We start from the raw sequence: 13,065 nt of genomic DNA on the forward strand, positions 1-13,065 counted from the left end.
CTATCCCACTAACGTCTCCCCTGCAGCACATACAACCTCCCCAGACATTCCCATGTCACCCCCCCTGCTCACTGACCTCCACTGGCTGCCTGTTATGGCTCGCATCAAATTTAAGACTTTGGTGCTTGCATACCAGGCAGCTAAGGGGTCAGCACCAGGATGCATCCAGAGGATCATCAGACCCTACACACCAGCCAGACCTCTCTGTTCTGCCACCTCTGGACGCTTGGCACCTCCCCCTCTTCGTGTCTGTACTTCCTGTTCACGTCTGCTGTCCTGGCCCCTCGCTGGTGGAATGACCTTCCCGTGGCGGTCAGAACAGCAGAGAATCTGACTATCTTCAAGCGCAGACTAAAGACTCATCTCTTCAGGCTGCACCTCTCCCCACCCCTCCCCAGCCTCTAGTTTAGCTAATGCGATCTCGTTAGTTTTGTATTTGGCAGGATTGTTTGCTGAACAGGTTACCCTACAGGGTTGGAGTCCTGATCTATGTGGTCACTTCTGGCACTACGATATTTACTTCACTCTACCCTCACTAATAATTGTCTACTACTCAATTATCTACCCGCCGTTCACCGAATGTATACACTGCATTATGACGTACTGTCTGCACGTTCAGTTGTTAACCGGCTACAATATTGCAAAGCCGTATGGATTCAACAGGAGCTCTTCTGTGCTTACTGGCCTGTGTTCTTTGAAACCACGGACAGGTTTGCTAATGATATTTCACGCATTGCATAGCTATGTCATAGTGCTGCACTAACAAAGTCAGACTGGTAAACCTCCGGCTGAAGGATTGAATCCCACCTCGCCCTCAACAGATAGTTTCCTCTTTTACACTAACATTTTCTTACGCTTATATTTGCTTTACCAAAACTCATTCACGGCCACCCATATGCATTTCATGACGGCAAAGAACTGAGGAAATATTGGGTAGCACTGCTTTGGAATACATCTTATTTCATTTCGGTGAGGTAAGATAGGCTATATTGTGTGTAGTACCATAACTTGGCATCATTGTGATATCAATACTTTTAATGGTAGGCCTGGATTTTGGCAGTCTGAATGAATGAGTTATAGACGGTGTATGTCTTGTATGTGTGAGTAACTTGGCATTTTTGTACGTTGAAAACGTGTTTGAGATTTTATTTACCAGACAGGACTAGATCAAAGACACCTGCAGTTGGTTATCAGCTGCCACAGTGACATCACCTTTCCCAAGAATACCCGCAGACTTACGCTCCTGTGTGCAGTGCTCTCACACCACACACTGAACTTAAGTTTACATAAACTTAATCAGATATTTTCACAAGTAAAATTGCTGCACAAGAGAATCTAAAGTTGCACTCAGGCTAAGGGAGATGGTCACAACTGGGGTTTAAAATGTCCTTGGATTTATATGCACTGACCAGGTAGATGGCAGCACTCGCTATAGTATAATAGCATGGACTCTCAGTGGTTTTATGCAGGTGCACTGGACATAGCCCCTCCTGCATCAGGGCATTTTAATAAAGCTTCTCAGTACTGATCGGCTGTCCCTCGTACATCAATTATGGAAAACTCCACCCATCCACTGCCTCTGGCCTGTTTCTCAAACTGTCCGTCCTCTGGCCCACAGTGAAGTGACTACAGGTAGACCTGGTCACTGTGCACACAAGGTGTTTATTTGTCATAAAGACGTCCCCTGAAGCTGACGGGACGTGTGACTCCAGAGTGCTCCAATAAATAACTCCGTCCGTTCAGAAGCGCAGCGAGGGAGGGAAAGGAAGAAACAGACAAAATATGAACCAAAGCCCCTGCCCTCCTGGGCAGTGAATGTTTAAATAGAGGGAAAAAGGCCCTTAAAATCACGCCTGTCTCGCAGCTCCTCCGAACAGCAGAGGGCGCTCCAAGATCTTCCGGAGTGAACTCTTCTTCCCTTGAGAGAGCGAGGAGAGGATTCAGTTGTTTATCAGAAGTGGGCACATTATTTACAGGATTCCTACAAAGTTTCAGATGCAAAACACAAGCAGTCTTTGGAATAATTTTCAGAGGGAAATGTTACATTTGAAAAATGGAAAATCTTTCCCTGAAACGGTAACCAAATGACATGAGACCAAACTGCATCCTTTGCATCTCAGAACAGGAAGTAATTTTGGCTGGAGCCATTTGGATATTTTTAGTATGGCAAAGCTGCAAGAAGAACTGTAACAGGCTCTTAGCCTGCACTGCTTCAGTAAAACTTCCAGCTTCACAAGCGGATCGTGTGTTTAAAAAGATCTCCACCAGCTGATCTGGAAGAGTGCGGAACACTAAGTAAGGACCATACCGAGCACTGCTACAACATGCAATTTTCTACTTTTTTTTTTCTTCTGAAAGGAACGGTGTGATTGGCTGCTCACCGAGCGACGTGACGTCAGTCCTGGGTGATGGAGGGGAATTTGAGCTCTGAGATCTCCGAGTCTGGAGAGCTGCTGCCACTGCGGTCGCTGTACGTGTCGCTGAGGGGAAACAGACAAAGCGTTCCACCTTAAAAACGCAGTTCCACCTTAAAAACACAGTTCCACCTTAAATCACACGGAATCCCAGAGTGGATGCATTTACAGATCTTCACTACTGCCTTCGAATGGTTCTCTCCATTTTACACATACAAGTGTGTGTGTGTGTGTGTGTGTGTGTGTGTGTGTGTGCGCGTGTGACAGAGACTGTCAGCCCCGGGTCAAATTATTTTAAATACTTCTAACCGGTTACACACCAGCAAAATTCCTTCTGCTTACCAACATATTCATCAGCAGTACTCATTCTTTCATGCACTCGTTTGTGTATTTCTGTTTTGTTCAAATCCCGAGGATCTGCAGAAATGCACTAAGATTTGGGCAGCTCAGTAAGAGGAGCGGGAGTGTGGTGCGGGCGTGGCAACCACGCGAGAGTCCCCTGCGAGGCGGGGGTGGTTACCGTGGCGACAGGCGACACCCCTTCAGCAGGTAGCTCTGCAGTTTCCCGGCAGCGGCCAGCAGGAGCCCGAAGTAGGGGGGCGAGGGCTTGATGGGGCGAGAGGTGAACTCCGGGTGATACTGCACCCCCACGAAATACGCGTGATCTGCAAGAGAGACACCCAGAGTTACACAACACCTATAACCCACACCACAAAGAATGCAGCTATAATACACCGCACTGCACTGGAGGGATCTTCAAGATCTTCCCCATGATAACAGCTTCAGACGGCGAACAAAGGTTACTGCAAAAAACTACAGATATTACAAAGGTGAGCTTCCACACGACAGTGACTAACCAACATTTCAGAGGGCAAAAGACTCAGTTTGCCACAAAGGTATTTTTCTCCAAAAAAAAAAAAAAAAAAAAAAAAGTTTTTGTTTTTTTTCATGTGCCACACAGGGTCAAATTCCTTTCTGGAGACTGATAGCCCCACAAGGGTGAGGGGGGGTCATTTACACAAAGACATGGAGCACATTTACTGCAAATAGGACACCAAAACCCCACACGGGACATTGTGACCAATCATTTGGGTTTTTGCTGTGGAAAGAGAATGATTTTGATTGGTTTAAAAACAGCCCAAACTCACCGTCCAGTTCAATCACCTCCATCCGCTCTCCTTCTATATCCTGACCGACGAAACGAAACCCCTTCGCCTCGAAGTGCTGCTTCAGCTCGGGGTTCACCTGGGGGGGGGGGGGTCAGGTGAGCAGCGTACACTCAGACCGCATGCTCTCTTTCCTCACGTACGGTCATTTCTAACGGTATCGCACCTTTTACCATAACGTCTAAAGTTTCGCCAGGTAACCAAGGTTTCTTCCACAAACTCAGCTGGGTCCCAAACATGCTGAACTCAAACAAATTTGAAATGCTTTTAATTTCTCAGAAGCCACTTTTAAAAAGCTAGAGACCTCAATAAAACTGCCAATAATGCGCTTCCTCATCTCACCTGTCCAGAGGGGCACAGATCCATACCTGTCAATACTGTTCCCCTTGAACAGGCAAATTCAGAATAAAAAGTGTCGTAATTGGGAGGGTTGAGGTCAAAGTTCATCTGTCGCCCAAAGGCATGACCCCGTTATCCAATAGCCCTCTGCGAACCATATCCCAACCGACCAATAGCTTACCTCAAAACGGTGTCTGTGCCTTTCGTCTACGTATTCTGCATCTCCGTAAAGCCTCTCTGGAACAGAGCAAGAGAGGCCGTAAACAGGCTGCTGAACCACACCAGTGGAGCACCTCCATTACACTTAACACTTCAACACTGAACACAGGGGGTCCCCAACCTCAGCCGAGGAGGGTCGGTGTAGGAGCAAGATTCACACCTGGCCAACCAGGGACAGAAGAAAAGCTCCACCCACACCAGCCTTTCTCAGAGGAAACCGGACACCCCCGGGCATAACAGTCTGGAGCCAAAATGGCTGCAGCGCTCACTCAGTACGCTGGTGCCGCTCTTGAAGATGGTTCGCCTCTTCCCAAGCCTCATGGTGCCGCCCATTTGCCCGGGGTTGTGTTCCGGCATGTCAATCACCTGCCGGGGACCAATCGGAAGTGAGAAAAGACGCAGCCAAAAACAACAAACAGGAACTGATGACAACTCCACGATAATTATGGGATACGTACCACAGGGTGTTTGGTTTCGGGGTCAAATTCTGTGGAGTTTGCATCTGTAAAGCACCATAATTCACATAAATATAACCAAAATAATGCAGTAGCACGCGTACAAAACACCCCCCCGACAGTCAACCGCGAAGGAGGCAGAGGAGAGGCAGCTGCATGATAAACCAGAGAAAAAAAACAAGTGGGGCAAAATGAAGTAAAAAAAATCTACAAAAATGAATTCACTCAACTAGCGGTTTTAAAATGTTTTTAAACACTCGCTAACTCTAAATCTCTGAACCCCCCTCCCCCCCACGATGGCTAAATTTATCCTACCACTGCCATTAAGGCATAACCTGCACAGCAGACTTTCCCTGCCAAACACACCTTGCCTGAGGGCGCAGCCACAACAAGTTTTTAAACATGCCAATCTGAGTACAAGGAGTACCCAACACATCGACTCACCACAGAGACACAGGTGTCCCGTGGGTACACACGACTGTGGATTGTGTAAACGGGTTACGATTCCCCCCCCCCCCGGCCAAACTCACCTTCCCAGCCGAGAACGTTCCGGGCGAATTCGCAGACGGCCAGCTGCATGCCGAGGCACACCCCTGCAGGAACACACGGTCAGCCAGACGCCCCACACTTCTCAACGTTACATGTGCGGCGGCGTCGGTGGGGTTATGGATGGTTTAGCGTGCGGTTCTGACCTAAAAAGGGTTTCTTCTGCTTCCGAGCCCAGCTGATGGCCTGGATCTTCCCCTCGGTGCCGCGAACCCCAAACCCTCCCGGGACCAGAACGCCACTGTGGGGGAGAACCCGGGGTCACAGTCCGTTGGGGATTTCCAACAAAATGTTCTCATTGAAAGGTTTTACTAACAGAAGCGCAGCCTTTAAGACCATTTCTTTCTGAATACTGGTAGAAGTCGATGCGTTTCTTTAACTCTTTAGAGCCCAGTAAAATTTGGGCGCATGTGCACATTTGGGCAGACACAGCTGAGATTCGATTCCCAGAATGCCCTGGTGCAGGGCGTGTCCCGCACTCACTCGGCGCTGCAGAGCTTCTGCCAGGCCTCGTGGTACTTCACCGGCTCCTCCTGCAGGGTGGCCGGCTCCAGGTCCGCAGAGTCGATGTACTGCAGGGGGAGGGGCCAAGCAGAGGGGGGCGTGTCACTTACACCACCCACAGAACAGCTTCCTGATTGGTGCATTCACGAGGCAGCTGATGTCTGATGTGTTCACACACAAATGCCCGTACAAATGACAGAGGATGGATGCATTCCCCGGTGACTCGGGATTGGCTGTGAGCCGGTTCTGGCCAATCAGGGCAGCTTGGTTACCTTGACCTCCAGCTTGTGGTTGATGGCCAGGGCGGAGTGCTCCAGGGCTTTGATGACGGAGGCGTAGGAGTCGGTGAACTTGGTGTACTTCCCCACCAGCGCGATCGAGCAGTGCTCCAGCAGCCGGTCCGACCTGGAGCGGGCACACGGAGGGGGAGGATCTGAACTACAGTTCCCATGAGGTCAAGGGCGAGCAGTGGCAGACAGAGGGGGGGAATCAGGACTATAATTCCCATGAGATCAAGGGCCAGCAGTGGCACACGGAGGGGGAGGATCTGAACTACAGTTCCCACGAGGTCACAGAGGGGGGAATCAGAACTACAATTCCCATGATGTCACGGGCCAGCAGTGGCAGACAGAAGGGAGAAATCAGAACTACAATTCCCATGACGTCACGGGCCAGCAAAGACCTCCCACCTGTCGGACATCTCCTTCCACTTGGTGAGCATCTTTCGGGGCCGCATCTCGATGGGCAGGTTGAGCCGGCGGCAGAAGTAGCCGACCACGCCCTGGTCCTCCAGCAGGAGGGGAACGCGGTAGATTGACGAGACATCCTGGATGCAGATCACCTGGGGGGGGGGCACAGGTGTCACCTGCAGGGCCATCAACTCGACCTCAAACTCATCAAACCAGACCACTGACCAACCCGAGACTCAACTCCAAACTCAACTGCAAGCCCACGTATGTACGGCATGTCGGAAAAGTTCACTTCCTGTTGAGACTGAGAGCGAGACGTTCATCTATGCATTAGGTACTGCTGACTGAATGACACCTCTTACCTGCTCAGGCTCCACGTGGCAGAACATGGAGATCTTCTCTTTGACGGCATTTTCCAGCGGAGTGGCGCAGCGGCACACGATCTGAAACCAGCGGCAGAAGCGTTAGAGAAGAGAGAGATGGAGGGAGACGGAGAGAGACGCGGAGAGAGAGAGGGAGGGAATTGGAGATGGAGAAACGCAGAGAGAGAGAGACTGAGAAACAGAGAGAGATGGAGAGGTGGAGAAGGGAGAAAGGGAGACAGAGAAACGCAGACAGAGGTGGAGAGGTGGTGGAGAGAGAGAGTGATAAAACAAACAGACAGAAGGAGAATGACACTGACCAGGTCAGGGGACAGCCCCAGGCCCCTCAGCTCCCGCACGCTGTTCTGGGTGGGTTTGGTCTTCTGCTCTCCAGTGGCGCTGGGCTGGGGGGGGGGCATGCAGGGGTTAGAGCACTGCACTCAGCTCAGAACAAGGGAGGGGTCACGGGCTCAAATCCCCAGTGAGCTAATGCTATAGCCTTGTCTAGAGTCCTGCACTTCAGAAAACAACAACCTACTGAGGTAATCTACTGTAGGGTTATCCCCACTGCCTGGATGCTCAGATTTATTCACTTGTAAAAAGACAGAGGACACTGCATACTGCAGAAATGAAGCCAGACTGCATTGTACACATTTTGTGTGTGTGTGTGTATGTAAGTGTGTGTGCAGGACTAAACTACGCTCTTACCTGAGGTACAAGGCTCACGTGAATGTTGCAGAAGTTCTCTCTCTTCACCTTGAACTGGAACTGGCGGAATGCCTCGATAAACGGCATGCTCTCGATGTCCCCGACCGTACCCCCCAACTGCAACGCAAAAACAATAAGTCACCCCAAAACCTGCTCTGCCCCAACACACTGTACCCCCCAAATACAGCGCAACAACTTAACAATGAGTCGCCCCAAAACCCCCAAACTCGCTCCACCCCAACACAGAGTCGCTATACCCCCAAATGGAATGCAGCTCCTAGTCAGGTCGTCCCGGGTGGTGGTGGTGGGGGGGGGGGGGCATACCTCAATAACGCAGACTTGGGGTTCCACTTCATCGTCGTCCACGGGGATCCTGGCCTGGCGCATGACCCACTCCTGGATGGCATCGGTGATGTGTGGCACCACTGCAGGCAGAGCGGGCACCGTGGCGTTAGCACTGCGCTAAGTGCCGTTAGCATCGTGCTAAGCGCCGTCACTAGCATGAGCTTTGAGCTCGTTAGCGAGCCTTTAGCCAGAATTACAGGCGTGTGAGCTAGCCTGCAAGCTAAAAGACAAGCTAATGAACAAACACGATTTCCTAAATAAATGTATGACCCTCAGTAAAACTCTCTCAGTCTAAAATTTGCATGGTGTGTAACAGCGACATATTTAGCACGTATCCAGATCTACGTGCTAAATATGTCGCCCCCCCCTCACCCTGCACGGTCTTGCCCAGGTAGTCTCCTCTCCTCTCCTTGTTGATGACGGACTGGTAGATCTTCCCGGTGGTCAGGTTGTTGTCTTTGGTGAGTCGGATGTCCAGGAAGCGCTCGTAGTTCCCCAAATCCAGATCCACCTCACCCCCATCGTCCAGGACGAAGACTTCACCTGCTCAGAGAAAGCACACGCACCCCAATTAAGAGGCTCTTCCTGTTCTGATCTGAACAGACAGACAGTGTTAACTTCACCCACAGTTCTGGACAAAATGTTTCACTGATGTTCACTTTCTACCCATATGAAAATAAATAAATAAATAAAATACGTTTTAAAATTCCACAACTGACCCTGGAGTTCAAACCAGGCCAGTTAAAGTCCCAGGTGGAATTTTTTTTTTTTTTTTTAAACCAAACTGCCACTGTTCTCTGTTAACTGACTGCATATAAAAAGCACCCAGTGATAGCGGTGTTCCCAAACAGTGCAGGGACGCACCGTGCTCGTAGGGAGAGAACGTCCCGGCGTCGATGTTGATGTAGGGGTCGATCTTGATGGCGGTGACGTGGAGGCCGCAGGACTTGAGGATGGTGCCCACGCTGCTGGCGATGATGCCCTTCCCGATGCCCGAGATCACGCCGCCCGTAACCAGGATGTACTTCATGGCGCAGCGAGTGGTCTGGGGGGGGGGGGGGTTCGGGGGGCAACAGGAAATAGGACATCAGCGTTTCCCCTTCCTCAACAGGTGGCAGTCTGTTTGAACCGGCACCATACCGTTCACTACCTGAAACTGCCAATCTGTTATTTATTTTTAACAGTATTTTCTAATGAACTGTACATTTTTAAGACTTTTTAAGACTCCGGTTTAAGACTTTTGAATATGCCTGTACGTACCACAGCAACAGAACAAGCTATTAAATGTAATTCCGAACAAGCAACTCAACTTCAAACCTGCAGCGATTTGCAATTAGACAACATCCAGATCCAGACAACAAGCTATCCAAGTATATTTATATTTCCCCTTCAAACAAGCTACCAAAGCTTAGTTTTCTCCGATAACTCATATGCAAAGAAATAAAGATAAATATGGCGGGAAATTAGACTTAGCAGAGCACAAAGTGGACGATAAATAGTCGAATATGTTTTGGAAAAATATCAATTTCAGCTCGTTGATGTTCTCATCGGACGTTCCATCAATAGATTTCTGCACAACCTATAATAACGGACCAACATTTTTGATATAGCGTAATAAAATCGTTGTCGGAGTAGCTAGGCCAACTAGCTATGCAGCCTACTCAGCTAAATAAAGGTCAGCTTCGCAGCTTGTTCAATCTGCATCAACTGCTTGCTGTCTAGCTGGAAACCGTTAGATAGTAGTTAGCTAGTAGTAAATAAGTAGTGTGTTTCATATGTTTTAAGCCTGAATGTATAACACAACGCGGTGTTCGCAAGCCAAAGCGTTCACGTTACTTGTTCTCGTGTCTCCCACATGCTACTCACCGGAACAAAAAGCCAGCAAAAATTACCCAGTAATATTCAGCTTTCAGTCACCGCCTGGCATCAACCAAGTGATCCACTGAGGTGGTTTTCAAGTCCTTGTTTCCCCGACGAGAATATTTTTTGGCAGGCCCGATCGAATCACCTTTAAGGGTCCTATACCAGCTACTCCACTACACGTGTTGGATAAATCTGCAAAAAAAAAAAAACGCAGCCAAAGGACAGGACGTAATCCCCACCGCCGCGCCTGACGTCAAAGCCAAGGACGTGCTGGGAGATGTAGGCAGACCCTGTTCTCCATATACTCACAGGCCATTAGGTACTTATTAGGTGCACCTTGCTAGTACCGGGTTCTCTTCTGCTGCTGTAGCCCATCTGCTTCAAGGTTCGACGTGTTGTGCGTCCAGAGATGCTCTTCTGCATACCTCGGTTGTAAGGAACGTATTGGAATGAAAATATTTTCAAAAATATGTTTTTTTTTTTTTTTTTTTTAAATTGAATGTCGCTTGTAGTGCAGGTTTTATCATAATATGGTATATGGTTCTTGAGACAAAGACAGCAACAGTCCATCAGGACAGGCCAACAATCCATCGCAGGGCCCACACACCATTCGCTCACACAGTCATGCCCCAGGACAGTTTAAACTCTCCAGTTAAACTAACCTGCGACGTTTTGACATGTAAAAATACTCCTTCGTTATAATTATAATGCCAATTAAAAAGGCAGTGTATTTTTATAAAGCTTTTTTTATATTTCTGCCATGTTGATTCTTGGAAGTGCAGTAAGTCTAAATATGAAATACCATGATCTTGCTTTTTTAGGAGAATATAAAACTGATTCCAGTATTTTTGTCATAATTAATAGGTCATGTTACCACTGAGGTGTTCTAACAACTCTAGATGATAGTTTATCCTATAACAAATAGCCAGCAAGCTGTGGCATGGGTTTGTTACACAATAAAATGTCCAGTGCTAATTCAACTCTAAATAGATAACATTTGGACCCACATTCCAGAGTCAGACCAAAAGTTATCTGTTAAGACTTGAATTAACAATGGCCATTTACTGCATACAGCCCTTCATTAAATTGATATGATGACAAAGATATCAAATAAACATAGAAAATTTGATAGAAAATGTTGTGGTTCAACTAAACAGTGTATTCCGCCCTACTGCTAGTATAGGTCAATGGATCGTGTATCAGGCTCTGCTACCTCCCCTGGACATGTTGTCTCAATGATATGGGGGTGTTTTGAAAACCTTGGACCAAAGAAATGGGGTAGGTTGTAGACCAGAACCCCTTCTGCTAGGAACAAGTGTCAGAATATTGTGAACTTTTACATTTGGAGAGAAATTCTTGTCCAAACTTTCATATTTTTCAATTGGCGTCTGTTGGATTACAAAGTTTGAGGTGGGATTATTAAAAAATGCTGCAGTAAAATTTCACATAAATGGGGTAGGATGTAGACCACTTCAGGAGCCCTTCTGTCGTAATTAAATGTCAAATTTTCAGACTTTTAAATTTTGATGAGAAATGGCCATCTAAGATGTCAATTTTTCAATAGGATTTTATTCATATATTTGTTTATATAGACAGTTTGGAGTTTTATTTGAATATGGTGCAATGATTTTTCGTCCACAACATTGTGCATTATTTCCTGTTCTCTCACCATTGCATCAGGTCTGTCTGTATTAGATTTTGAGGAGAAAACAAAATGCGGGACACTGATCTGTCCATAGTACAGTCTTAAAAGACGTGAAGTGAACGCAACATATGTAATGAACCAAATCTCACCGGCAGGGGGTGAACACCAACTGGATCAACAGGGTAACGCAAGGCTGCCATCACCTTATATTTGTTTAACCGGTATGGTCCGGTAAGAGTTGCCAGTTGTGCACACACAGGGGCGGACACCGGTTTTATGGAGAAATAGCTTTATTTAACAATGGTTTAAAAACTTGCAATCAAGGGGTGGCATAAGTCAACCTTACTCATGCAAGAAACACATTCCAGGCTAGTTAAAAATGGGTACTGTAGCTTTTTAGCATAATCTACACCATGTTTCACTCTTGCAAACAGGTCCACACTTGCGTCACGGCAATACCAGTTCAAAAGCTGTTCCCATCACACTCCCCTTAAATTAGGCCTGCTCACACTTCAAATCCCATTATGGCTACACCACCCGTAATCACTAGTCCAGGGGTCCTCAATCTTATCCAGAAAGGGCCGGTGTGGGTGCAGGCTTTCATTCCAACCAAGCAGTTACACACCTGATTCCACTAATCAAGGTCCTTAGCAAAGACTCTAGTGGCTGATTAGTAGAATCAGGTGTGTAACTGCTTGGTTGGAACAAAAGCCTGCACCCACACCGGCCCTTTCTGGATAAGATTGAGGACCCCTGCACTAGTCCCACAACCGTCTAAATTACACTTTCCGTTAAACCTTTCCCCCCCACCTAGCAAGTACTCCCTTACTTCATTCATAAAAATATAGGCAAACATACATAAAACAAACACACATGCGTTAATGAAAAGTTTAAAGGTCCGGACTTCCCTCATCCAGCGGCCGTCGAGGCACACAAGATAATGATCCTGCCGACTACGTCAAATTGTAGCGCCGCCTATATGGCCACGCCACTCTTTATTTTAGTGAGTTAAAGATAACTCCATTAGTATAGACAGGGGTTACCCAAGGCAGTTGTCATATAAATGACATACAACAGATCGATGGAAAAAAATACAAAAAATCGTTGTACTATTACAAAGTGAAAAGAGCAATAAATAGCAATTCATTAAACACGGATCGACTAAATACGTTGCCAAGACTGGTACAAGCAAGTGGGCCGGCGGCCTACACAGCTAGCTCTATGGAGAGAATTATATTATATGGTGAAATCACACTCCAGGCTTCAATACGCAAGGCACACTATCATAGTGCTCACGCCGAAGTAAATTGTGTGAATCTTTGGATTTGTAACTAAAGCTGTCAAACCACACACTAGGTCTCCTATTATATGCTAGCAACACTGGCCGCAAGCATCACCAACCTGCTTGGGGAAGTGGCACAGACACAAGAAACATTTTTTAAAAAAATAAATAAATAAAAAAAAACGTCAATCCGCCTGGGAAAACGCAGTTTCCTTCCACTTCTACAACCAATGTTATGAGGCGAATTAACAGAAACAGGAAAAAAAAAAAACAAGTGCATACCTGATACCCTGGCACAAGTACATTTAATTGTCCAGCAGCTACCAACACCGTCCGTGTCAGCCACGTTAACGCCTGATAAAAAAATGCATAAAAATAGACATTACTTACGGATATACGCTGCATTGGTTACGCACATACAAATAACACTACATACATACAAACAGGGTAAAAGATCACTTTCAGTGATCAGTATTAAAAGTTTGCTCACCAGGACTGATATCCTACACAAACACCGATCACGCAACC

At 47.2% G+C, this 13,065-nt stretch overlaps 1 protein-coding gene across 3 annotated transcripts; it reads right to left on the bottom strand.

Annotated features, from left to right (window-relative positions):
* Positions 1 to 1,133: 1,133 nt before the first annotated feature.
* ctps1b (CTP synthase 1b) lies at positions 1,134 to 13,065 on the bottom strand. 3 transcript variants are annotated; one of them, XM_064342022.1, is made up of 20 exons: positions 13,028 to 13,065; positions 12,820 to 12,891; positions 8,612 to 8,792; positions 8,120 to 8,290; positions 7,727 to 7,827; positions 7,403 to 7,519; positions 7,015 to 7,098; positions 6,695 to 6,775; positions 6,333 to 6,484; positions 5,916 to 6,048; positions 5,623 to 5,711; positions 5,286 to 5,380; positions 5,124 to 5,186; positions 4,597 to 4,640; positions 4,408 to 4,504; positions 4,101 to 4,156; positions 3,563 to 3,659; positions 2,935 to 3,079; positions 2,382 to 2,480; positions 1,134 to 1,918 (listed from the first exon to the last, which is right to left on the bottom strand). In XM_064342022.1, exons 3-19 carry the CDS (start codon positions 8,775 to 8,777, stop codon positions 2,396 to 2,398), a joined length of 1,776 nt encoding a protein of 591 aa, XP_064198092.1. In that variant the 5' UTR covers positions 8,778 to 8,792; positions 12,820 to 12,891; positions 13,028 to 13,065; the 3' UTR covers positions 1,134 to 1,918; positions 2,382 to 2,395. The 3 variants fall into 3 exon arrangements, with proteins under 3 accessions (XP_064198092.1, XP_064198037.1, XP_064197966.1); XM_064341967.1 differs by lacking the exons at positions 12,820 to 12,891; positions 13,028 to 13,065 and adding an exon at positions 9,640 to 9,873; XM_064341896.1 differs by lacking the exons at positions 12,820 to 12,891; positions 13,028 to 13,065 and adding an exon at positions 9,614 to 9,873.

The sequence above is a fragment of the Anguilla rostrata genome, chromosome 1 (assembly GCF_018555375.3).
Source record: "Anguilla rostrata isolate EN2019 chromosome 1, ASM1855537v3, whole genome shotgun sequence".
Taxonomy (NCBI): Eukaryota; Metazoa; Chordata; class Actinopteri; order Anguilliformes; family Anguillidae; genus Anguilla; species Anguilla rostrata.

Coding starts and splice junctions, on each gene's coding strand:
- ctps1b (XM_064342022.1), bottom strand. CDS start 8,777: ATGAAGTACATCCTGGTTACGGGCGGCGTGATCTCGGGCATCGGGAAG. Junction 7,099..7,402: donor ACGTGAGCCTTGTACCTCAG/GTAAGAGCGTAG, acceptor CCCCCCCCCCAG/CCCAGCGCCACTGGAGAGCA. Junction 5,712..5,915: donor ACCACAAGCTGGAGGTCAAG/GTAACCAAGCTG, acceptor CTCCCCCTGCAG/TACATCGACTCTGCGGACCT.